This window comes from Salmo salar, chromosome ssa01 (genome assembly GCF_905237065.1).
Source record: "Salmo salar chromosome ssa01, Ssal_v3.1, whole genome shotgun sequence".
In the NCBI taxonomy this organism is placed as follows: domain Eukaryota; kingdom Metazoa; phylum Chordata; class Actinopteri; order Salmoniformes; family Salmonidae; genus Salmo; species Salmo salar.
The window spans coordinates 113,090,977-113,118,208 of record NC_059442.1 but is presented as its reverse complement, the minus strand read 5'-3'; the positions used below and the strand labels follow the sequence as shown (position 1 = coordinate 113,118,208).

Here is a 27,232-nt window from a genome sequence, read left to right as displayed (position 1 = left end):
CTTCTGACCCACTGGGAATGTGATGAACAAAATAACAGCTGAAATAAATCATTCTCTCTCCTATTATTCTGACATTTCACATTCTTAAAATAAAGTGGTGATCCTAACTGACCTAAGACAGGGAATTTTTACTTCGATTAAATGTCAGGAATTGTGAAAAACGGAGTTTAAATGTATTTGGCTAAGGTGTATGTAACCTTCCGACTTCAACTGTGTATATATTTATATATAAACTCAACTAAAAAAGAAACGTCCCTTTTTCAGGACCCTGTCTTTCAAAGATAATTCGTAAAAATCCAAATAACTTGCCAGATCTTAATTGTAAAAGGTTTAAACACTGTTTCCCATGCTTGTTCAATGAACCATAAACAATTAATGAACATGCACCTGTGGAACGGTCATTAAGACATTAATAGCTTACAGACAGTAGGCAATTAAGGTCACAGTTATGACAACTTAGGACACTATAGAGGCAGTTTCTACTGACTCTGAAAAACACCAAAAGAAAGATGCCCATGGTCCCTGCTCATCTGTGTGAATGTGCCTTAGGAATGCTGCAAGGAGGCATGAGGACTGCAGATATGGCCAGGGCAATAAATTGCAATTTCCGTACTGTGAGACGCCTAAGACAGCGCTACAGGGAGACAGGACGGACAGCTGATCATCCTCACAGTGGTAGACCACGTGTAAGAACACCTGCACAGGATCTGTACATCCGAACATCACACCTGCGGGACAGGTACAGGATGGCAACAACAACTGCTCGAGTTACACCTGGAACGCACAATCCCTCCATCAGTGCTCAGACTGTCCACAATAGGCTGAGAGAGGATGGACTGAGGGCTTGTAGGCCTGTTGTAAGGCAGGTCCTCACCAGATGTCACCGGCAACAACGTCGCCTATGGGCACAAACCCACCGTCGCTGGACCAGACAGGACTGGCAAAAAGTGCTCTTCACTGACGAGTCGCAGTTTTGTCTCACCAGGGGTGATGGTCGGATTCGCCTTTATCATCGAAGGAATTACACCGAGGCCTGTACTCTGGAGCAGGATCGATTTGGAGGTGGAGGGTCCGTCATGGTCTGGGGTGGTGTGTCACAGCATCATCGGACTGAGCTTGTTGTCATTGCAGGCAATCTCAACGCTGTGCGTTACATGGAAGACATCCTCCTCCCTCATGTGGTACCCTTCCTGCAGGCTCATCCTGACATGACCCTCGAGCATGACAATGCCACCAGCCATACTGCTCGTTCTGTGCGTGATTTCCTGCAAGACAGGAATGTCAGTGTTCTGCCATGGCCAGCGAAGAGCCCGGATCTCAATCCCATTGAGCACGTCTGGGACCTGTTGGATCGGAGGGTGAGGGCCAGGGCCATTTCCCCCCAGAAATGTCAGGGAGCTTGCAGGTGCCTTGGTGGAAGAGTGGGGTAACATCTCACAGCAAGAACTGGCAAATCTGGTGCAATCCATGAGGAGGAGATGCACTGCAGTACTTAATGCAGCTGGTGGCCACACCAGATACTGACTGTTACTTTTGATTTTGACCCCCCCTTTGTTCAGGGACACATTATTCCATTTCTGTTAAATCAAATCAAATCAAATTTATTTATATAGCCCTTCGTACATCAGCTGATATCTCAAAGTGCTGTACAGAAACCCAGCCTAAAACCCCAAACAGCAAGCAATGCATGTGAAAGAAGCACGGTGGCTAGGAAAAACTCCCTAGGAAAAACTCCCTAGAAAGGCCAAAAACCTAGGAAGAAACCTAGATAGGAACCAGGCTATGAGGGGTGGCCAGTCCTCTTCTGGCTGTGCCGGGTGGATATTATAACAGAACATGGTCAAGATGTTAAAATGTTCATAAATGACCAGCATGGTCAAATAATAATAATCATAGTAGTTGTCGAGGGTGCAACAAGCACGTCCGGTGAACAGGTCAGGGTTCCATAGCCGCAGGCAGAACAGTTGAAACTGGAGCAGCAGCACGGCCAGGTGGACTGGGGACAGCAAGGAGTCATCATACCAGGTAGTCCTGAGGCATGGTCCTAGAGCTCAGGTCCTCCGAGAGAAAGACAGAAAGAGGGAAAGAGAGAATTAGAGAGAGCATGTTTAAATACACACAGGACACCGGATAAGACAAGAGAAATACTCCAGATGTAACAGACTGACCCTAGCCCCCGACACATAAACTACTGCAGCATAAATACTGGAGGCTGAGACAGGAGGGATCAGAAGACACTGTGGCCCCATCCGATGATACCCCGGACAGGGCCAAACAGGCAGGATATAACCCCACCCACTTTGCCAAAGCACAGCCCCCACACCACTAGAGGGATGTCTCCAACCACCAACTTACCGTCCTAAGACAAGGCCGAGTATAGCCCACAAAGATCTCCGCCACGGCACAACCCAAGGGGGGGGCGCCAACCCAGACAGGAAGACCACGTCAGTGACTCAACCCACTCAAGTGACGCACCCCTCCCATGGACGGCATGGAAGAACACCAGTAAGCCAGTGACTCAGCCCCTGTAATAGGGTTAGAGGCAGAGAATCCCAGTGGAGAGAGGGGAACCGGCAAGGTAGAGACAGCAAGGGCGGTTCGTTGCTCCAGCCTTTCCGTTCACCTTCACACTCCTGGGCCAGACTATACTTAATCATAGGACCTACTGAAGAGATAAGTCTTCAGTAAAGACTTAAAGGTTGAGACTGAGGCTGCGTCTCTCACATGGGTAGGCAGACCATTCCATAAAAATGGAGCTCTATAAAAATGGAGCTCTATAGGAGAAAGCCCTACCTCCAGCCGTTTGCTTAGAAATTCTAGGGACAATTAGGAGGCCTGCGTCTTGTGACCGTAGCGTACGTGTAGGTAATCGGAAAGATAGGTAGGAGCAAGCCCATGTAATGCTTTGTAGGTTAGCAGTAAAACCTTGAAATCAGCCCTTGCCTTAACATGAAGCCAGTGTTGGGAGGCTAGCACTGGAGTAATATGATCAATTTTTTTTTCTTCCACAGACATGTTAGTCACATGTCTGTGGAACTATAACCTAGTTTACAGCTTCTCCACAGTTAGTATCATCAGGCCTTCTGTCAGGCCTTCACTGATGATTTTAACATGCCAAACATCTAACTGGGAGAGGACTCCTGTCCTTGAACCTCTCTTTCTTTTTCTTTCTCTCTCTCTTTTTCTCGGCCTCTCACCCTTTCTTTCTTGATCTCTCCCTCTCTCTCAACCCTCCTCCTCTAGAATAATACAAACATGCAAACAAAAAGAAAAACCATTGCGTTAAAATATTAATGTTATTTTTCTTTCTCCCCCCACCCTCTGGTGGGTCTCAGGGTGGCCAGAAGATTGACAGGCTGGACGGAGCTCATGCCCCAGAGCTGACCAATAAGGTCCAGAGGCTGTCGGTCAGCTCGGGGGGGCTGGGCGGGCCAGGGACGGAGCCCCCTAAAGATGACCTTAATGAGCGTCTGAAGAGACTGATCAACGCAGCACCCTGCATGCTCTTCATGAAGGGATCCCCCCAGGAACCCCGCTGCGGTAAAGTGTGTGTATGTGTGTGTGTGTGGTCTTCATGAACAGGCTCCCGCTGTGGAAAACACACAGGGGCCAGGCCTGGTAATTAGAGAGAGACAGAGGGGGGTTGTGGGTCTGCCTGTGTGTTGGTGAGAGCGAGGAGGCCTGGTGGAGGAGAGGCAGGCCTGGTGGTGGAGGAGGAGGAGAGGCAGGCCTGGTGGTGGAGGAGGAGGAGAGGCAGGCCTGGTGGTGGAGGAGGAGGAGAGGCAGGCCCGGTGGTGGAGGAGCAGGAGAGGCAGACCCGGTGGTGGAGGAGGAGCAGGAGAGGCAGGCCCGGTGGTGGTGGAGGAGCAGGAGAGGCAGGCCTGGTGGTGGTGGAGGAGCAGGAGAGGCAGGCCTGGTGGTGGTGGAGGAGCAGGAGAGGCAGGCCTGGTGGTGGTGGAGGAGCAGGAGAGGCAGGCCTGGTGGTGGTGGAGGAGCAGGAGAGGCAGGCCGGGTGGTGGTGGAGGAGCAGGAGAGGCAGGCCGGGTGGTGGTGGAGGAGCAGGAGAGGCAGGCCGGGTGGTGGTGGAGGAGCAGGAGAGGCAGGCCGGGTGGTGGTGGAGGAGCAGGAGAGGCAGGCCGGGTGGTGGTGGTGGTGGAGGAGGAGAGGCAGGCCGGGTGGTGGAGGAGGAGGAGAGGCAGGCCGGGTGGTGGTGGAGGAGGAGAGGCAGGCCGGGTGGTGGAGGAGGAGGAGAGGCAGGCCGGGTGGTGGTGGAGGAGGAGAGGCAGGCCGGGTGGTGGTGGTGGTGGAGGAGGAGGAGGAGGAGAGGCAGGCCGGGTGGAGGAGGAGGAGGAGAGGCAGGCCGGGTGGAGGAGGAGGAGAGGCAGGCCGGGTGGTGGAGGAGGAGGAGGAGAGGCAGGCCGGGTGGTGGAGGAGGAGGAGGAGAGGCAGGCCGGGTGGTGGTGGAGGAGGAGGAGGAGAGGCAAGCCGGGTGGTGGTGGAGGAGGAGAGGCAGGCCGGGTGGTGGTGGTGGAGGAGGAGGAGAGGCAGGCCGGGTGGTGGTGGTGGAGGAGGAGGAGAGGCAGGCCGGGTGGTGGTGGAGGAGGAGGAGGAGAGGCAGGCCGGGTGGTGGTGGTGGAGGAGGAGAGGCAGGCCGGGTGGAGGAGGAGGAGAGGCAGGCCGGGTGGAGGAGGAGGAGGAGGAGAGGCAGGCCTGGTGGTGGAGGAGGAGAGGCAGGCCGGGTGGTGGAGGAGGAGGAGGAGGAGAGGCAGGCCGGGTGGTGGTGGAGGAGGAGGAGAGGCAGGCCGGGTGGTGGTGGAGGAGGAGGAGAGGCAGGCCGGGTGGTGGTGGAGGAGGAGAGGCAGGCCGGGTGGTGGTGGTGGAGGAGGAGAGGCAGGCCGGGTGGTGATGGAGGAGGAGGAGAGGCAGGCCGGGTGGTGGTGGAGGAGGAGGAGAGGCAGCCATGATGGTGGAGGAGGAGAGGCAGCCATGATGGTGGAGGAGGTGGAGGAGAGGCAGGCCTGGTGGTGGAGGAGGAGGAGGAGGAGAGGCAGGCCTGGTGGTGGAGGAGGAGAGGCAGGCCTGGTGGTGGAGGAGGAGGCCTGATGGTGGTGGAGGAGGAGGAGAGGCAGGCCTGGTGGTGGAGGAGGAGAGGCAGGCCTGGTGGTGGAGGAGGACATTACACTGTACAGGGTTGAGGTTCCACTCCCAACCATGCCGCTGATTGGTAGCATCAGTATTAGGTTCAAGGCAGTTTGTCAAACGTTACATTTTAGTTTTTCAAATCTAAACCTGTAAGTGTTACTTTTCACCTCATCCTGAAATGTATCTCTAAATATTTTTCATCTTTAAAGAAGCCAAGTTGGAGTGTTTGTGAACTCTAGTTGAATCAAATCTCCACCAAACCGCGTGAGGCTGTGACTACGACCTCACTAGTTGTTTAAAGAAGCCCTCTAGACCTGAATTTAAAGGTTACACACTCATACACCATGTAAAACACATGTTCCTAACACATTACACGCTCTTTCTGTGTGTTTGTGTGTGTGTGCATAATAACCTAACTTTCCTTGAAATAAGAAATCAGCTTTTTATGTTCCTTTTTCCTGGAGCTGTATCGTCTGTCTGCGGTGCGCGATCCCCCTGACCCTTTAGGAAAAGGAGAGAGTGGGAACAACCCCTCGCCAATCAATCGTGCGTGTCTGGGTCTAGGATAGAGAGCCTCTAGCCAGAGAAAGCAGCTGGGCCTGGTGTAGTAGAAACAAGTTAATATAGTGGCATGTAGCTGAATAACCATTAGTTAGGGGCCTCTAGCTGTTTTATAATGAATTCCCCCATGAATGAATGAAGTATCAGAATGAGAGTTTCACTGCAGGCTCTACATGCAGGCAACATATCACCGCTCCCCTCCTCCCACTCCTCTTTCCCTCTTTCTGTTTCCTTTTTCTCTGCCTCTCGCTTTCTTGCTCGCTCTCCTCTCCCTCTCTCCCTCTCTTTCTCCTCTCTCCCTCTCTTTTTCCTCTCTCTTGCTGTCTTTCACTCGCTCTCCTCTCTTTCTTTCTTGATCTCTCTCCCTCTCCCTCTTTCTCTTCTCTCCCTCTTTTTCCTCTCCCTCTTTCTCCTCTCGTGCTGTCTTTCACTCGCTCTCCCCTCTTTCTTTCTCTCTCTCTCTCTCTCGCTCGCTCTCTCCCTCCCCCTCTCTCGTTTCCATCTCTCTATTCCCCTCTATCACAGTCTCTTCTCAAACACTGACTCACACCCATGTATCAAGGACATAACGCATAACCTGCCTCATATTTAAACAGTGATCCTGTCCATGCCAATGTGGACTCATGTCAGTAGTAAGATAGAAAAAGAGCTGTTACAATAGATACACTGCATTTGGAAAGTATTCAGACCCCTTGACTTTTATCACATTTTGTACAGCCTTATTCTAAAATTGACCAAAAAAATGTCTTCTCATTTCCTCATCCATCTACACACAATACCCCATAATGACAAAGCAAAAACAGGTTTTTAGAAAATTTTGCTAATTTATTAAACATAAAAAAACTATCACATTTACATAAGTATTCAGACCCTTTGCTCAGTACTTTGTTGAAGCACTTTTGGCAGCAATTACAGCCTCAAGTCTTATTTGGTATGACGCTACAAGCTTGGCACACCTGTATTTGGGGAGTTTCTCCCATTCTTCTCTGCAGATCCCCTCAAGCTCTCTCAGGTTGGATGGGGAGCGTTGCTGCACTGCTACATTCTGGTCTCTCCAGAGATGTTCGATCGGGTTCAAGTCTGGGCTCTGGCTGGGTCACTCAAGAACATTTAGAGACTTGTCCCGAAGCTATTTCTGGCTGTGTGCCTAGGGTCATTGTCCTGTTGGAAAGTGAACCTTCGCCCCAGTCTGAGGTCCTGAGCGCTCTGGAAAAGGTTTTTTATGAAGGATCTCCCTGTACTTTGCTATGTTCATCTTTCCCTTGATCCTGACTAGCCTCCCATTCCCTGCCGCTGAAAAACATCCCCACAGCATGATGCTGCCACCACCATGCTTCACCGTAGGGATGGTGCCAGGTTTCCTCCAGACGTGATGCTTGGCTTTCAGGCCAAATAGTTAAATCTTGGTTTCATCAGACAAGAGAATCTTGTTTCTCATGGTCTGAGAGTCCTTTAGGTGCCTTTTTTCAAACTCCAAGCAGGCTGTCATGTGCCTTTTACTGAGGAGTGGCTTCCGTCTGGCCACTCTCCCATAAAGGCCTGATTGGTGGAGTGCTGCAGAGATCGTTGTCCTTCTGGAAGGTTCTCCCATCTCCAAAGAAGAACTCTGAAGCTCTATCAGAGTAACCATCGGGTTCTTGGTCACCTCCCTGACCAAGACCCTTCTCCCCCGGTTGATCAGTTTGGCCCGGGCACCCAGCTCTAGGAAGAGTCTTGGTTGTTCCAAACTTCTTCCATTTAAGAATGATGGAGGCCACTGTGTTCTTGGGCATCTTCAATGCTGCAGAAATGTTTGGTACCCTTCCCCAGATCTGTGCCTCGACACGATCGTGTCTTGGAGCTCTACTGACAATTCCTTCGACCTCATGTCTTCGTTTTTGCTCTGACATGTACTGTCAACTGTGGGACCTTATATAGACAGGTGTGTGCCTTTCACCATCATGTCCAATCAATTGATTTTACCACAGGTGGACTCCAATCAAGTTGTAGAAACCTATCAAGGATGATCAATGGAAACAGGATGCACCTGAGCTCAATTTTGAGTCTCATAGCAAAGGGTCTGAATACTTCTGTAAATAATGTCAGTTGACCTTTTTTTTTATACATTTTCAAAATCAAAATACTTGTTTTCGCTTTGTAATTATGGGGTATTGTGTATAACACATCCATTTTAGAATAAGGCTGTAACATAACAACGTGGAAAAAGACAAGGGGTCTGAATACTTTCCCAATGCTGTGTGTGTGTGTATGTGTATATACACATTATATATATACACATATATATACTGCTCAAAAAAATAAAGGGAACACTTAAACAACACATCCTAGATCTGAATGAAAGAAATAATCTTATTAAATACTTTTTTCTTTACATAGTTGAATGTGCTGACAACAAAATCACACAAATAATCAATGGACATCCAATTTATCAACCCATGGAGGTCTGGATTTGGAGTCACACTCAAAATTAAAGTGGAAACCCACACTACAGGCTGATCCAACTTTGATGTAATGTCCTTAAAACAAGTCAAAATGATGCTCAGTAGTGTGTGTGGCCTCCACGTGCCTGTATGACCTCCCTACAACGCCTGGGCATGCTCCTGATGGTGTGGCGTATGGTCTCCAGAGGGATCTCCTCCCAGACCTGGACTAAAGCATCCGCCAACTCCTGGACAGTCTGTGGTGCAACGTGGCGTTGGTGGATGGAGCGAGACATGATGTCCCAGATGTGCTCAATTGGATTCAGGTCTGGGGAACGGGCGGGCCAGTCCATAGCATCAATGCCTTCCTCTTGCAGGAACTGCTGACACACTCCAGCCACATGAGGTCTAGCATTGTCTTGCATTAGGAGGAACCCAGGGCCAACCGCACCAGCATATGGTCTCACAAGGGGTCTGAGGATCTCATCTCGGTACCTAATGGCAGTCAGGCTACCTCTGGCGAGCACATGGAGGGCTGTGCGGCCCCCCAAAGAAATGCCACCCCACACCATGACTGACCCACTGCCAAACCGGTCATGCTGGAGGATGTTGCAGGCAGCAGAACGTTCTCCACGGCATCTCCAGACTGTCACGTCTGTCACATGTGCTCAGTGTGAACCTGCTTTCATCTGTGAAGAGCACAGGGCGCCAGTGGCCAATTTGCCAATCTTGGTGTTCTCTGGCAAATGCCAAACGTCCTGCACGGTGTTGGGCTGTAAGCACAACCCCCACCTGTGGACGTCGGGCCCTCATACCACCCTCATGGAGTCTGTTTCTGACCGTTTGAGCAGACACATGCACATTTGTGGCCTGCTGGAGGTCATTTTGCAGGGCTCTGGCAGTGCTCCTCCTGCTCTTCCTTGCACAAAGGCGGAGGTAGCGGTCCTGCTGCTGGGTTGTTGCCCTCCTACGGCCTCCTCCACGTCTCCTGATGTACTGGTCTGTCTCCTGGTAGCGCTTCCATGCTCTGGACACTACGCTGACAGACACAGCAAACCTTCTTACCACAGCTCGCATTGATGTGCCATCCTGGATGAGCTGCACTACCTGAGCCACTTGTGTGGGTTGTAGACTCCGTCTCATGCTACCACTAGAGTGAAAGCACCGCCAACTTTCAAAAGTGACCAAAACATCAGCCAGGAAGCATAGGAACTGAGAAGTGGTCTGTGGTCACCACCTGCAGAACCAATCCTTTATTGGGGGTGTCTTGCTAACTGCCTATAATTTCCACCTGTTGTCTATTCCATTTGCACAACAGCATGTGAAATTTATTGTCAATCAGTGTTGCTTCCTAAGTGGACAGTTTGATTTCACAGAAGTGTGATTGACTTGGAGTTACATTGTGTTGTTTAAGTGTTCCCTTTATTTTTTTGAGCAGTGTGTGTGTATATATATACATATATATATATATATATTCACACACACACTTATCAGTGTTACACGTATTACTTAATGAATGTGATGATACCAGGCTAGGGTTTGGGACCATCTTTATTTTACCTTTTAACTTCATGTCTTGCTCATTTGTTTCCAACTGTCCCCTATAATATGAGGGTAACAAACATGCTGCTGACCAAACTCATCTGCAATTATGTCCTGATTTAATATCCTGACTTTGTTGTTCCTGTTAACATACAAAAACATTTAACTAACAACCTGATTTAATATCCTGACTGTTGTTCCTATGAACATACAATAACATTTAACTAACAACCTGATTTAATATCCTGACTCTGTTGTTCCTGTTAACATACAATAACATTTAACTAACAACCTGATTTAATATCCTGACTGTTGTTCCTATGAACATACAATAACATTTAACTAACAACCTGATTTAATATCCTGACTTGTTGTTCCTATGAACATACAATAACATTTAACTAACAACCTGATTTAATATCCTGACTCTGTTGTTCCTATGAACATACAATAACATTTAACTAACAACCTGATTTAATATCCTGACTGTTGTTCCTATGAACATACAATAACATTTAACTAACAACCTGATTTAATATCCTGACTCTGTTGTTCCTGTTAACATACAATAACATTTAACTAACAACCTGATTTAATATCCTGACTGTTGTTCCTGTTAACATACAATAACATTTAACTAACTAACCAGTCGATTTCTCCTCAGGGTTTCAGCCGTCAGATTGTAGTTCTACTGAAGTACCATGCTATCCAGTATAACAGCCGTGTACCTGTCTTATACCAGGTTACAAAAACACTGTGTTCTCCCCATCACCCAGGTTTCAGCCGTCAGATAGTGGCGCTTTTCAAGGACCACGCTATCCAGTTCAGCAGTTTTGACATCCTGTCAGACGAGGAAGTGAGAGGGGGGCTGAAGACCTTCTCCAACTGGCCCACCTACCCTCAGGTTTACGTTAACGGAGAACTCGTAGGGGGACTGGACATTGTCAAGGTGAGTAATGTTAAACACACATTTAGCCCTACACATTTCTCTTTTCCAGAGAACTGAGGCGAGCGAAAACAAAACAAACATGGACAACAACAACATGAAAAATGGAACCCTTGTAAAAATACCAAATAACCTTGGTATAACACCTAGAGACCTCACCTAGAGATTTGAGCCTTTTGGTGTAATGGTTTTGGAATGACAGAGACCACGGTTTGAGTCCTGGTCAGGATACCCTCCTAATGAACTACATTGGTTTCAGCAGTTGGATAGCACTATTGAAAGCATGTCCCAGCCAAGTTAGAGGGCATCGGTCTGTCACTCTTCATAATGGGATGTTCTATGTATAGCATTCTATTAAAGTAATCAGGCACTGTCTTTACTGTGTTGATCTGCTTCAGCTTCTATTCAGCTTGAATTCTACATTTAACACAATCTAGCATGCAAATATATTTAGACAGCTGACGCAAGCACAAATCAAATCACATTGTCTTCAGGAAATGTACTCGAGTCATATTTTTTCTTACCTTTTAGATGTGTTCACTGCAGGCTGACTAGCAGCTATTAAATTGTAGTGTCCCATTTAAATACGTGCCCAGATCAACCTGAAGTATCTACCAAACAAGTTTTACAGCAACATAATCCAAAAAGGGAAGCTACTAAAATGTTTTCCTATTACTGTTCGCTACTCACAAAATATTATTTTAATTCCCAGGATTTGATTCACCGCAATCAAACCGAATCCCAACTACTACAATGGCGTAGCGAATCATTCGATTTGTAAAAAAAAAAAAAAAAAAATTGGGGGGACTGAGCAGTTCTGGACTGGTTCCGACCGATATTTCTGTGTACAGTGGGCTCTGTGGACGGCGCAACATTAATTGCTTTACACTCCCTAAAAGCGTTGGTTGTCCCGATTTTCATATGCACTATTACAAGCGCAGCTGTGAGGTTCACAGACACAGGAAATCGGCCATTTGCATGGGGAGCGACACGTGACATTTTCTGGCCTATCCAGATAAAGGAAGGATTTCCTGTGTCTGTGAACCTCATAGCTGTAGCACTTTCATCTCACTGTGATGGTCTCAGGTGGATTTAACTTGCTCCACAGGAAAAATTACTAAACTCTTTCGTAGAATTGACGACCACTTTCTTGTGGTTACAGACGGACAAAACCACTTGTAGCGAGTTGAAGTTGTAACGAGTCTATAGACATTAGGCCAGCATCCCGGAGTCGCCTCTTCACTGTTGACGTTGAGACTGTCGTTCTGCCTAGGAGGCCAGCATCCCGGAGTCGCCTCTTCACTGTTGACGTTGAGACTGTCGTTCTGCCTAGGAGGCCAGCATCCCGGAGTCGCCTCTTCACTGTTGACGTTGAGACTGTCGTTCTGCCTAGGAGGCCAGCATCCCGGAGTCGCCTCTTCACTGTTGACGTTGAGACTGGCGTTCTGCCTAGGAGGCCAGCATCCCGGAGTCGCCTCTTCACTGTTGACGTTGAGACTGGCGTTCTGCCTAGGAGGCCAGCATCCCGGAGTCGCCTCTTCACTGTTGACGTTGAGACTGGCGTTCTGCCTAGGAGGCCAGCATCCCGGAGTCGCCTCTTCACTGTTGACGTTGAGACTGGCGTTCTGCCTAGGAGGCCAGCATCCCGGAGTCGCCTCTTCACTGTTGACGTTGAGACTGTCGTTCTGCCTAGGAGGCCAGCATCCCGGAGTCGCCTCTTCACTGTTGACGTTGAGACTGGCGTTCTGCCTAGGAGGCCAGCATCCCGGAGTCGCCTCTTCACTGTTGACGTTGAGACTGTCGTTCTGCCTAGGAGGCCAGCATCCCGGAGTCGCCTCTTCACTGTTGACGTTGAGACTGTCGTTCTGCCTAGGAGGCCAGCATCCCGGAGTCGCCTCTTCACTGTTGACGTTGAGACTGGTGTTTTGCGGGTACTATTTAATGAAGCTGCCAGTTGAGGACTTGTGAGGCGTCAAACTAGACACTCTAATGTATTTGTCCTCTTGCTCAGTTGTGCACCGGGGCCTCCCACTCCTCTTTCTATTCTGGTTAGAGACAGTTTGTGCTGTTCTGTGAAGGGAGTAGTACACAGCGTTGTACGAGATCTTCAGTTTCTTGGCAATTTCTCGCATTGAATAGCCTTCATTTCTCAGAACAAGAATAGACTGACGAGTTTCAGAAGAAATGTATTTGTTTTTCTGGTCATTATGAGCCTGTAATCGAACCCACAAATGCTGGTGCTCCAGATACTCAACTAGTCTAAAGAAGGCCAGTATTATTGCTTCTTTAATCAGAACAACAGTTTTCAGCTGTGCTAACATAATTGCAAAAGTTTTTTTTAATGATCAATTATCCTTTTAAAATTATAAACTTGGATTAACTAACACAACGTGCCACTGGAACACAGGAGTGATGGTTGCTGATAATGGGCCACTGTACGCCTATGTAGATATTCCATTAAAAATCAGCCGTTTCCAGCAACAATAGTCATTTACAACATCAACAATGTCTACACTGTATTTCTGATCAATTTGATATTATTTTAATGGACAACAAATTAGCTTTTCTTTCAAAAACAAGGACATTTTTAAGTGACCACAAACTTTTAAACGGAAGTGTATGTGTGTTAGTGTGATTGAGACTGTAGGTATGTGTGTTAGTGTGATTGAGACTGTAGGTATGTGTGTTAGTGTGATTCAGACTGTAGGTATGTGTGTTAGTGTGATTCAGACTGTAGGTATGTGTGTTAGTGTGATTCAGACTGTAGGTATGTGTGTTAGTGTGATTGAGACTGTAGGTATGTGTGTTAGTGTGATTGAGACTGTAGGTATGTGTGTTAGTGTGATTCAGACTGTAGGTATGTGTGTTAGTGTGATTCCGACTGTAGGTATGTGTGTTAGTGTGATTCCGACTGTAGGTATGTGTGTTAGTGTGATTCAGACTGTAGGTATGTGTGTTAGTGTGATTCAGACTGTAGGTGTGTGTGTTAGTGTGATTGAGACTGTAGGTATGTGTGTTAGTGTGATTCAGACTGTAGGTATGTGTGTTAGTGTGATTCAGACTGTAGGTATGTGTGTTAGTGTGATTCCGACTGTAGGTATGTGTGTTAGTGTGATTGAGACTGTAGGTATGTGTGTTAGTGTGATTCAGACTGTAGGTATGTGTGTTAGTGTGATTCCGACTGTAGGTATGTGTGTTAGTGTGATTCAGACTGTAAGTGTGTGTTAGTGTGATTCAGACTGTAGGTATGTGTGTTAGTGTGATTCAGACTGTAGGTGTGTGTGTTAGTGTGATTGAGACTGTTGGTATGTGTGTTAGTGTGATTCAGACTGTAGGTGTGTGTGTTAGTGTGATTCAGACTGTAGGTGTGTGTGTTAGTGTGATTGAGACTGTTGGTATGTGTGTTAGTGTGATTCAGACTGTTGGTATGTGTGTTAGTGTGATTCCGACTGTAGGTGTGTGTGTTAGTGTGATTCAGACTGTAGGTGTGTGTTAGTGTGATTCAGACTGTAGGTGTGTGTTAGTGTGATTCAGACTGTAGGTGTGTGTGTTAGTGTGATTCCGACTGTAGGTGTGTGTTAGTGTGATTGAGACTGTAGGTGTGTGTTAGTGTGATTCCGACTGTAGGTGTGTGTGTTAGTGTGATTCAGACTGTAGGTGTGTGTTAGTGTGAATCAGACTGTAGGTGTGTGTTAGTGTGATTCCGACTGTAGGTGTGTGTGTTAGTGTGATTCAGACTGTAGGTGTGTGTTAGTGTGAATCAGACTGTAGGTGTGTGTTAGTGTGATTCCGACTGTAGGTGTGTGTGTTAGTGTGATTCCGACTGTAGGTGTGTGTGTTAGTGTGATTCAGACTGTAGGTGTGTGTGTTAGTGTGATTCAGACTGTAGGTGTGTGTTAGTGTGTAGGTACAGTAGAACAAAGGGCCTCTGCAGTGATCCAGTGACCCATCTCAGTGTTGATACCTGTTGTAGGAACTAGCTGAATCTGGTGAGCTGGAGAATACCTGTCCCAAGGCTGTCACACTGGAGCACAGGTAAAACTCACCTTTATATATATACACACACACACACACACACACACACACACACACACACACACACACACACACACACACACACACACACACACACACACACACACACACACACACACACACACACACACACACACGTGGAAGATGGCACGTTGTATTGTGTGACTTATGGACTGTCCGTATAACCTCCAGGTTGAAGTCGACCATCAACAGGTGTCCGGTCATGCTATTCATGAAGGGCAATAAAGAGGTACGTAGGTGTCACTCGATCATAACAGGGCAATAAAGAGGTACGTAGGTGTCACTATATCATAACAGGGCAATAAAGAGGTACGTAGGTGTCACTATCATAACAGGGCAATAAAGAGGTACGTAGGTGTCACTATATCATAACAGGTCAATAAAGAGGTACGTAGGTGTCACTATATCATAACAGGGCAATAAAGAGGTACGTAGGTGTCACTGTCATAACAGGGCAATAAAGAGGTACGTAGGTGTCACTATATCATAACAGGGCAATAAAGAGGTACGTAGGTGTCACTATATCATAACAGGGCAATAAAGAGGTACGTAGGTGTCACTATATCATAACAGGGCAATAAAGAGGTACGTAGGTGTCACTATCATAACAGGGCAATAAAGAGGTACGTAGCTGTCACTATATCATAACAGGGCAATAAAGAGGTGCGTTAGGTGTCACTATATCATAACAGGACAATAAAGAGGTACGTAGGTGTCACTATCATAACAGGGCAATAAACCTATGTTTTTGTTTGGTCTGTGTACTTAATTAATGGAATAGAATGGGGGCGGCAGGTAGCCTAGTGGTTAGAGCGTTGGACTTGTAACCGAAAGGTTGCAAGATCGAATCCCTGAGCAAACAAGATAAAAATCTGTCATTCTGCCCCTGAACAAGGGCCATCATTGTAAATAAGAATTTGTTCGTAACTGACTTGCCTAGTTAAATAAAGATTAAAAAAAAAAAAAAATGGAATAGAAAAGGAGAATAGGACTTGAATATAATTGCAGCTAATCGTAAATAAATACTATGCATAACATACATGGACATAAACTGAGGCTTGTGTTTGGCCTATATAATACAATTCTAATATAACTTCAAGAGGTAACAGTTGGCCTATATACTTTGCCAATCTAGTAGATAAGGACAATTGGTATTGCATACATTTCAACAGAATTGAGGCTAATCTAAAATCAATAATGTTCTTCTCACAGAGCAGTGCGAGTGCCCCCCCCCACCCACCCAGACACACACACACACACACATGGTTCTTCTACCCTCCTACTTCTTCATACACCTATTGATTGCTGCTGCTCACAGATGAACAGATATCTTCAGAGTAGTTTAAACCTAGTCCCCTGTGAATCCCATCTCTCCCTTTTCACTCACTGGGTTTTTTATTTTAGATATGGATCTTTATTAGTTTTCCCTCTATTTCTTCAAAGACAGTTTAGAAGTGGGTCCTGTGAAACCAATAGGAGTTGAAACTTGCTCAATGAAAGCTTTAGTTTGGTGCTATTCATTCTGGAGTGAAGAAGTCCCAACTCATCCTGCTTCAGAGTAGTACTTTATATTTATTTTAATTTGTATTCTTTATTTAACTAGGGCAAGTCAGTTAAGAACAAGTTCTTATTTACAATGACGGCCTAGGAACAGTGGGTTAAATGCCTTGTTCAGGGGCAGAACGACAGATTTTTTACCTTGTCAGCTCGGGGATTTTTATATTAGCTGTTTGAAATCATCTTTGTCTTAAAAAAAAAAAATTGAAGACCAGAAACATTGCTTACTGTGATTTTGTTCTGCAATAAAATGGTTTGTGTGGACTCACCTGTTGAAGGATCTGAAATGAGTTCATATGTTTATTATAAAGTGTATGTTCTTTGTTAATCAGACCCATGTCAGGATCTTAAGTTATCTGTTTTATATCTAAAGCCTGTTTTTCTTCCTGTGTCTGTAGCAAGCCAAATGTGGATTCAGTCGTCAGATACTGGAGATAATGAACAGTGCAGGGTAAGATAACACCACTATATCATGATACTGGAGATAATGAACAGTGCAGGGTAAGATAACACCACTGTATCATGATAATGAACAGCTCAGGGTAAAATAACACCACTGTATCATGATAATGAACAGCTCAGGGTAAAATAACACCACTGTATCATGATAATGAACAGCTCAGGGTAAAATAACACCACTATATCATGATAATGAACAGTGCAGGGTGAGGTAACACCACTATATCATGATAATGAACAGCTCAGGGTGCGGTGACACCACTATAGCATGATAATGAACTGCGCAGGGTGAGAACACCACTATATCGTGATAATGAACAGCGCAGGGTGAGGTAACACCACTATATCGTGATAATGAACAGCGCAGGGTGAGGTAACACCACTATATCGTGATAATGAACAGCGCAGGGTGAGAACACCACTACATCATGATAATGAACAGCACAGGGTGAGGTAACACCACTACATCATGATAATGAACAGCGCCGGGTAAAATAACACCACTATATCATGATAATGAACAGCGCCGGGTAAAATAACACCACTATATCATGATAATGAACAGTGCCGGGTAAAATAACACCACTATATCATGATAATGAATAGTGCAGGGTGAGAACACCACTATATCGTGATAATGAACAGCTCAGGGTGCGGTGACACCACTATAGCATGATAATGAACTGCGCAGGGTGAGAACACCACTATATCGTGATAATGAACAGCGCAGGGCGAGGTAACACCACTATATCGTGATAATGAACAGCGCAGGGTGAGGTAACACCACTATATCGTGATAATGAACAGCGCAGGGTGAGAACACCACTACATCATGATAATGAACAGCACAGGGTGAGGTAACACCACTACATCATGATAATGAACAGCGCCGGGTAAAATAACACCACTATATCATGATAATGAACAGCGCCGGGTAAAATAACACCACTATATCATGATAATGAACAGTGCCGGGTAAAATAACACCACTATATCATGATAATGAATAGCGCAGGGTGAGAACACCACTATATCGTGATAATGAACAGCGCTAGGTAAAATAACACCACTATATCGTCATAATGAACAGCGCCGGGTAAAATAACACCACTATATCATAATAATGAATAGCGCAGGGTGAGGTAACACCACTATATCATGTTGTTGATTGATTTAGATAAGATGACTTCATGTTATATTTTGTGTTAATTATTCATATAGATTCAGATAAATTCCAATCACATGTTATCTCCAGTGGGATATTCCTTAGTGTTTACTGCATCCAGGGGAGTAGATGTCTTAAGGGAATGAATGGAGACCGAGAAAAGGTTGTTTATAATATGATGTGTTGGTTAATATCCTGCCTGTGTTTATAATATGATGTGTTGGTTAACTGTGTTTATAGTATGATGTGTTGGTTAATATCCTGCCTGTGTATATAATATGATGTGTTGGTTAATATCCTGTCTGTGTTTATAATATGATGTCTTGGTTAATATCCTGCCTGTGTTTATAATATGATGTGTTGGTTAACATCCTGTCTGTGTTTATAATATGATGTGTTGGTTAATATCCTGCCTGTGTTTATAATATGATGTGTTGGTTAATATCCTGCCTGTGTTTTATAATATGATGTCTTGGTTAATATCCTGCCTGTGTTTATAATATGATGTGTTGGTTAACATCCTGTCTGTGTTTATAATATGATGTGTTGGTTAACTGTGTTTATAATATGATGTGTTGGTTAACTGTGTTTATAATATGATGCGTTGGTTAACATCCTGCCTGTGTTTATAATATGATGTGTTGGTTAACTGTGTTTATAATATGATGTGTTGGTTAATATCCTGCCTGTGTTTATAATATGATGTGTTGGTTAACTGTGTTTATAATATGATGTGTTGGTTAATATCCTGCCTGTGTTTATAATATGATGTGTTGGTTAATATCCTGTCTGTGTTTATAATATGATGTGTTGGTTAACTGTGTTTATAATATGATGTGTTGGTTAACATCCTGCCTGTCACGTCCTGACCAGTATAGGGGTTATTTGTATTGTAGTTTGGTCAGGACGTGGCAGGGGGTATTTGTTTTATGTGGTTCGGGGTGGTGGTTTGTTTAGAAGGGTGTTTGATTTATTATTTCCGGGTTTTGGGTTATGTTCTATGTTCTCTCTAGTTTAGTATTTCTATGTCTAGGTATTGGTTGTTGGACTCTCAATTGGAGGCAGGTGTTTTTAGTTGCCTCTGATTGAGGGTCCTATATATGTATGTGTATGTATGTATGTATGTATGTATGTATGTATGTATACACATCATATTATAAACACAGTTAACCAACACATCATATTATAAACACAGGCAGGATGTTAACTGTGTTTATAATATGATGTGTTGGTTAACATCCTGCCTGTGTTTATAATATGATGTGTTGGTTAATATCCTGCCTGTGTTTATAATATGATGTGTTAGTTAACCAACACATCATATTATAAACACAGTTAACCAACACATCATATTATAAACACAGGCAGGATGTTAACCAACACATCATATTATAAACACAGTTAACATCCTGCCTGTGTTTATAATATGATGTGTTGGTTAACTGTGTTTATAATATGATGTGTTGGTTAATATCCTGCCTGTGTTTATAATATGATGTGTTGGTTAACTGTGTTTATAGTATGATGTGTTGGTTAATATCCTGCCTGTGTATATAATATGATGTGTTGGTTAATATCCTGTCTGTGTTTATAATATGATGTGTTGGTTAACTGTGCTTATAATATGATGTGTTGGTTAATATCCTGCCTGTGTTTATAATATGATGTGTTGGTTAACTGTGTTTATAATATGATGTGTTGGTTAATATCCTGCCTGTGTTTATAATATGATGTGTTGGTTAACTGTGTTTATAATATGATGCGCTGGTTAATATCCTGCCTGTGTTTTATAATATGATGTGTTGGTTAATATCCTGCCTGTGTTTATAATATGATGTGTTGGTTAACTGTGTTTATAATATGATGTGTTGCTTAATATCCTGCCTGTGTTTATAATATGATGTGTTGGTTAACTGTGTTTATAATATGATGTGTTGGTTAATATCCTGCCTGTGTTTATAATATGATGTGTATTAACATCCTGCCTGTGTTTATAATATGATGTGTTGGTTAATATCCTGCCTGTGTTTATAATATGATGTGTTGGTTAACATCATGCCTGTGTTTAAAATATGATGTGTTGGTTAACTGTGTTTATAATATGATGTGTTGGTTCACTGTGTTTATAATATGATGTGTTGGTTAACTGTGTTTATAATATGATGTGTTGGTTAACTGTGTTTATAATATGATGTGTTGGTTAACATCCTGCCTGTGTTTATAATATGATGTGTTGGTTAACTGTGTTTATAATATGATGTGTTGGTTAACATCCTGTCTGTATTTATAATATGATGTCTTGGTTCACTGTGTTTATAATATGATGTGTTGGTTAACTGTGTTTATAATATGATGTGTTGGTTAATATCCTGCCTGTGTTTATAATATGATGTGTTGGTTAACATCCTGTCTGTGTTTATAATATGATGTGTTGGTTAACTGTGTTTATAATATGATGTGTTGGTTAATATCCTGTCTGTGTTTATAATATGATGTGTTGGTTAACTGTGTTTATAATATGATGTGTTGGTTCACTGTGTTTATAATATGATGTGTTGGTTAACTGTGTTTATAATATGATGTGTTGGTTAATATCCTGCCTGTGTTTATAATATGATGTGTTGGTTAACTGTGTTTATAATATGATGTGTTGGTTAACATCCTGCCTGTGTTTATAATATGATGTGTTGGTTAACTGTGTTTATAATATGATGTGTTGGTTAACTGTGTTTATAATATGATGTGTTAGTTCACTGTGTTTATAATATGATGTGTTGGTTAACTGTGTTGATAATATGATGTGTTGGTTAATATCCTGTCTGTGTTTATAATATGATGTGTTGGTTAACTGTGTTTATAATATGATGTGTTGGTTAATATCCTGCCTGTGTTTATAATATGATGTGTTGGTTAACTGTGTTTATAATATGATGTGTTGGTTAATATCCTGCCTGTGTTTATAATATGATGTGTTGGTTAACTGTGTTTATAATATGATGTGTTGGTTAATATCCTGCCTGTGTTTATAATATGATGTGTTGGTTAACTGTGTTTATAATATGATGCGCTGGTTAATATCCTGCCTGTGTTTTATAATATGATGTGTTGGTTAATATCCTGCCTGTGTTTATAATATGATGTGTTGGTTAACTGTGTTTATAATATGATGTGTTGCTTAATATCCTGCCTGTGTTTATAATATGATGTGTTGGTTAACTGTGTTTATAATATGATGTGTTGGTTAATATCCTGCCTGTGTTTATAATATGATGTGTATTAACATCCTGCCTGTGTTTATAATATGATGTGTTGGTTAATATCCTGCCTGTGTTTATAATATGATGTGTTGGTTAACATCATGCCTGTGTTTAAAATATGATGTGTTGGTTAACTGTGTTTATAATATGATGTGTTGGTTCACTGTGTTTATAATATGATGTGTTGGTTAACTGTGTTTATAATATGATGTGTTGGTTAACTGTGTTTATAATATGATGTGTTGGTTAACATCCTGCCTGTGTTTATAATATGATGTGTTGGTTAACTGTGTTTATAATATGATGTGTTGGTTAACATCCTGTCTGTATTTATAATATGATGTCTTGGTTCACTGTGTTTATAATATGATGTGTTGGTTAACTGTGTTTATAATATGATGTGTTGGTTAATATCCTGCCTGTGTTTATAATATGATGTGTTGGTTAACATCCTGTCTGTGTTTATAATATGATGTGTTGGTTAACTGTGTTTATAATATGATGTGTTGGTTAACATCCTGCCTGTGTTTATAATATGATGTGTTGGTTAACTGTGTTTATAATATGATGTGTTGGTTAACTGTGTTTATAATATGATGTGTTAGTTCACTGTGTTTATAATATGATGTGTTGGTTAACTGTGTTGATAATATGATGTGTTGGTTAATATCCTGTCTGTGTTTATAATATGATGTGTTGGTTAACTGTGTTTATAATATGATGTGTTGGTTAATATCCTGCCTGTGTTTATAATATGATGTGTTGGTTAACTGTGTTTATAATATGATGTGTTGGTTAACTGTGTTTATAATATGATGTGTTGGTTAACATCCTGCCTGTATTTATAATATGATGTGTTGGTTAACATCCTGCCTGTGTTTATAATATGATGTGTTGGTTAATATCCTGCCTGTGTTTATAATATGATGTGTTGGTTAACTGTGTTTATAGTATGATGTGTTGGTTAATATCCTGCCTGTGTATATAATATGATGTGTTGGTTAATATCCTGTCTGTGTTTATAATATGATGTGTTGGTTAACTGTGCTTATAATATGATGTGATGGTTAATATCCTGCCTGTGTTTATAATATGATGTGTTGGTTAACTGTGTTTATAATATGATGTGTTGGTTAATATCCTGCCTGTGTTTATAATATGATGTGTTGGTTAACTGTGTTTATAATATGTGTTGGTTAATATCCTGCCTGTGTTTATAATATGATGTGTTGGTTAACTGTGTTTATAATATGATGCGCTGGTTAATATCCTGCCTGTGTTTTATAATATGATGTGTTGGTTAATATCCTGCCTGTGTTTATAATATGATGTGTTGGTTAACTGTGTTTATAATATGATGTGTTGGTTAACTGTGTTTATAATATGATGTGTTGGTTAATATCCTGCCTGTGTTTATAATATGATGTGTTGGTTAACTGTGTTTATAATATGATGCGCTGGATAACATCCTGCCTGTGTTTTCTGTTTGCAGAGTGGAATATAGCACCTTTGATATCCTGGAAGATGAGGAGGTAAAATAGGCTGTCTATGACATTTGCTTTAGATTATTTTAAGTGAAGTCTTTTTTTTTTTTTTATCAGCAGTGATATTCAGAAAAGCAGGGTGTATATTGTAATTTTAGATGTTTGATCCTTGTGACCAAAGTCCCTTGAAGCTTTGTCCCCCCCCCAAAAAAAATGTTTTTCTACATGTTAACAAATGTTTTCTTCATTTATCTTCCAATTTCCAGGTTAGACAGGGGCTGAAGACATACTCAAACTGGCCAACGTACCCTCAGCTATACGTCAAGGGGGAACTCATTGGCGGGCTGGACATTGTGAAAGTGAGAAGTGATTTTTGTTTTACACCTCAGACCATAATTGCACTTATTACCTCCACTTAGTCCTGGACTAGTCTTAATATGTCTATAAACCATTCACAATGGAGATTCTCCATTTAAAATAGCTTTTTAGTTCTAAACTAGGCTGAATCTGTGTCTGGGGAAACCGACCCTTTATAGGATCAGCTAGGCATGTCACAGTGTCATAGACAGACAGAGCCAACAGCAGTACCACAGACTCTCCACCAGGTGTCACTAAAGCACTGTGTACTGTTAGCTTAGCCTGCTTAATGTCCTCATCCATGTACAGTCAGACAGGCGGCATGGAGGGGGTCATCGTCGGTAGTAAAAAGCACAGAGGAAAAGATTGGTGTAATGTAAATACCAAGGTTTCTTAGTGAACTACATTAAACCATGCTAGGGAGGTTACACAACATTGAGATAGTAAAGTCCCCAGGGTGTGTCTAACAGTAATCCTCTGTTAGATATACCTACTTATTTCACCAAGAGCCTTAATTTGTATGAACTAGGCCTGTAGTCCGCGTGGGTTTAAAGCGGCGTATTGCCCAGCAGTGGCTAGTGATTGATATCAGCTGGAGGTCAGTTTTAATAGATCACCTGTCAATCACTGTTATTTTAAGGACTGCATTGTGATGTCACTGAGTTTCATTAGACAGGAGTTCTCTGTGTATCTATTCATAGTTAGTGTCATTAGACAGTTCTCTGTGTATCTATTCATAGTTAGTGTCATTAGACAGTTCTCTGTGTATCTATTCATAGTTAGTTTCATTAGACAGGAGTTCTCTGTGTATCTATTCATAGTTAGTTTCATTAGACAGTTCTCTGTGTATCTATTCATAGTTAGTTTCATTAGACAGGAGTTCTCTGTATCTATTCATAGTTAGTGTCATTAGACAGTTCTCTGTGTATCTATTCATAGTTAGTGTCATTAGACAGTTCTCTGTGTATCTATTCATAGTTAGTTTCATTAGACAGGAGTTCTCTGTGTATCTATTCATAGTTAGTTTCATTAGACAGGAGTTCTCTGTGTATCTATTCATAGTTAGTTTCATTAGACAGGAGTTCTCTGTGTATCTATTCATAGTTAGTTTCATTAGACAGTTCTCTGTGTATCTATTCATAGTTAGTGTCATTAGACAGGAGTTCTCTGTGTATCTATTCATAGTTAGTGTCATTAGACAGTTCTCTGTGTATCTATTCATAGTTAGTTTCATTAGACAGGAGTTCTCTGTGTATCTATTCATAGTTAGTGTCATTAGACAGTTCTCTGTGTATCTATTCATAGTTAGTTTCATTAGACAGGAGTTCTCTGTATCTATTCATAGTTAGTGTCATTAGACAGTTCTCTGTGTATCTATTCATAGTTAGTGTCATTAGACAGTTCTCTGTGTATCTATTCATAGTTAGTGTCATTAGACAGTTCTCTGTGTATCTATTCATAGTTAGTGTCATTAGACAGTTCTCTGTGTATCTATTCATAGTTAGTGTCATTAGACAGTTCTCTGTGTATCTATTCATAGTTAGTGTCATTAGACAGTTCTCTGTGTATCTATTCATAGTTAGTTTCATTAGACAGGAGTTCTCTGTGTATCTATTCATAGTTAGTGTCATTAGACAGTTCTCTGTGTATCTATTCATAGTTAGTTTCATTAGACAGGAGTTCTCTGTGTATCTATTCATAGTTAGTGTCATTAGACAGTTCTCTGTGTATCTATTCATAGTTATTGTCATTAGACAGTTCTCTGTGTATCTATTCATAGTTAGTTTCATGAGACAGGAGTTCTCTGTGTATCTATTCATAGTTAGTTTCATGAGACAGGAGTTCTCTGTATCTATTCATAGTTAGTGTCATTAGACAGTTCTCTGTGTATCTATTCATAGTTAGTGTCATTAGACAGTTCTCTGTGTATCTATTCATAGTTAGTGTCATTAGACAGTTCTCTGTGTATCTATTCATAGTTAGTGTCATTAGACAGTTCTCTGTGTATCTATTCATAGTTAGTGTCATTAGACAGTTCTCTGTGTATCTATTCATAGTTAGTTTCATTAGACAGGAGTTCTCTGTGTATCTATTCATAGTTAGTGTCATTAGACAGTTCTCTGTGTATCTATTCATAGTTAGTTTCATTAGACAGGAGTTCTCTGTGTATCTATTCATAGTTAGTGTCATTAGACAGTTCTCTGTGTATCTATTCATAGTTAGTGTCATTAGACAGTTCTCTGTGTATCTATTCATAGTTAGTTTCAGGAGACAGGAGTTCTCTGTGTATCTATTCATAGTTAGTGTCATTAGACAGTTCTCTGTGTATCTATTCATAGTTATTGGGCATCAATATAATATTTGTTTCTGGATCCTGTTGGAACAGGACTTACATTACAGGTCCAGTAGGCTGTTATTTTTTCATGTATCAGCTGGTATGAAGATCAGACCTGTATTGACATGTTTTCTGTGTTTTTACAGGAGCTTAAAGAGAGTGGAGACCTTTCTTCTGTCCTGAGGGGTGAATGCTAGATGCCTTTCTTCTGTCCTGAGGATGAATGCTAGATGCCAGTAGCACTGTTACTGTGATGGGAATAAGCTATGGACTACTGCACTCTTCCTTTCCCTCTCGACCCCCTTCATTCCCCTCTCGACCCCCTTCATTCCCCTCTCGACCCCCTTCATTCCCCTCTCGACCCCCTTCATTCCCCTCTCGACCCTCTTCATTCCCCTCTCGACCCTCTTCATTCCCCTCTCTACCCTCTTCATTCCCCTCTCGACCCTCTTCATTCCCCTCTCGACCCTCTTCATTCCCCTCTCGACCCTCTTCATTCCCCTCTCGACCCTCTTCATTCCCCTCTCGACCCTCTTCATTCCCCTCTCGACCCTCTTCATTCCCCTCTCGACCCTCTTCATTCCCCTCTCGACCCTCTTCATTCCCCTCTCGACCCTCTTCATTCCCCTCTCGACCCTCTTCATTCCCCTCTCGACCCTCTTCATTCCCCTCTCTACCCTCTTCATTCCCCTCTACCCTTCTCTTCCCCTCTCTACCCTCTTCTCTTCCCCTCTCTACCCTCTTCTCTTCCCCTCTACCCTTCTCTTCCCCTCTACCCTTCTCTTCCCCTCTACCATCTTAGAACTTCCTTAACCTCTCACTTAAAGCCAACAAGGTCACAGTGAATGCAGTCTGAGGCACGAGGGATGAAATAAGTCGTATATTATCCATCCATTGATTTTTCTGAACATAGCACAGGTGTCCAAATAAACCCAATTGATCAAAGTGCATTTTGCCACCACCACCAGCTGCAAATATAATAAAGTAATCCATGATGCTACCTGACTGTTTTCCTTATTTGTCTTTAGAACCTTAGAACACAGCAGTCAGAGCAAAGAACTAGAACCTTAGAACACAGCAGTCAGAGCAAATACATAGAAGTGGCCTCCCCATTCAAGTCAATGATGACATAATGGGTGGACTGGCAGCCATTCCATAGATCATTGGACCCCCCCCCCCATAGAAATGGACGTGGTGCACGCAGAATGTTCCCCAATACTGGAAGGCAGGGCCTGAGTGAAAACGTTTGAGCCCCTGCTATAGATGATTGTATATTGTTTTATTACAGTGCATTCAGAAAGTATTCAGACCCCTTGACTTTTTCTACATTTTGTTACGTTACAGCCTCATCAATCATCAAAATCCCTAATCAATATACACACAATACCCCATAATGACAAAGTAAAAACAGTTTTAGAAATGTTTGCACAAGTATTCAGACCCTTTGCTATGAGACTTGAAATTGAGCTCAGGTGCATCCTGTTTCCATTGATAATCCTTGATGTTTCTACAACTTGATTGGAGTTCATCTGTGGTAAATTCAATTAATTGGACATGATTCGGAAAGGCACACACCTGTCTATATAAGGTCCCACAGTTGACAGTACATGTCAGAGCAAAAACCAAGCCATGAGGTCGAAGGAAATGTCCGTAGAGCTCCGAGACAGGATTGTGTCGAGGCACAGATCTGGAGAAGGGTACCAACAAATTTCTGCAGCATTGAAGTTTTCAAAGAACACAGTGGCCTCCACTTTTAAATGGAAGAATTTTAGGACCACCAAGACTATTCCTAGAGCTGGCTGCCCGGCCAAACTGAGCAATTGGGGGAGAAGGGCCTTGGTCAGGGAGGTGACCAAGAACCCAATGGTCACTCTGACAGAGCTCCTCTGTGGAGATGGGAGAACCTTCCAGAAGGACAACCTTCTCTGCAGCACCCAACCAATCAGGCATT

The 27,232-nt window shown here is 42.9% G+C and overlaps 1 protein-coding gene across 2 annotated transcripts in view; it reads left to right on the top strand.

Annotated features, from left to right (window-relative positions):
• LOC106577336 (glutaredoxin 3) overlaps positions 1–26,281 on the top strand; it is a 36,194-nt gene extending 9,913 nt beyond the window's left edge. For both annotated transcript variants that reach the window (XM_045687660.1, XM_045687662.1), the window contains 8 exons: positions 3,336–3,540; positions 10,442–10,614; positions 14,585–14,646; positions 14,839–14,896; positions 16,623–16,675; positions 22,598–22,637; positions 22,856–22,948; positions 25,428–26,281. In XM_045687660.1, coding sequence (XP_045543616.1) covers positions 3,336–3,540; positions 10,442–10,614; positions 14,585–14,646; positions 14,839–14,896; positions 16,623–16,675; positions 22,598–22,637; positions 22,856–22,948; positions 25,428–25,478 — 735 coding nt within the window. In that variant the 3' untranslated portion in view covers positions 25,479–26,281. The remainder of the gene's footprint in view (positions 1–3,335; positions 3,541–10,441; positions 10,615–14,584; positions 14,647–14,838; positions 14,897–16,622; positions 16,676–22,597; positions 22,638–22,855; positions 22,949–25,427) is intronic.
• The last annotated feature ends 951 nt before the right edge of the window (positions 26,282–27,232 follow it).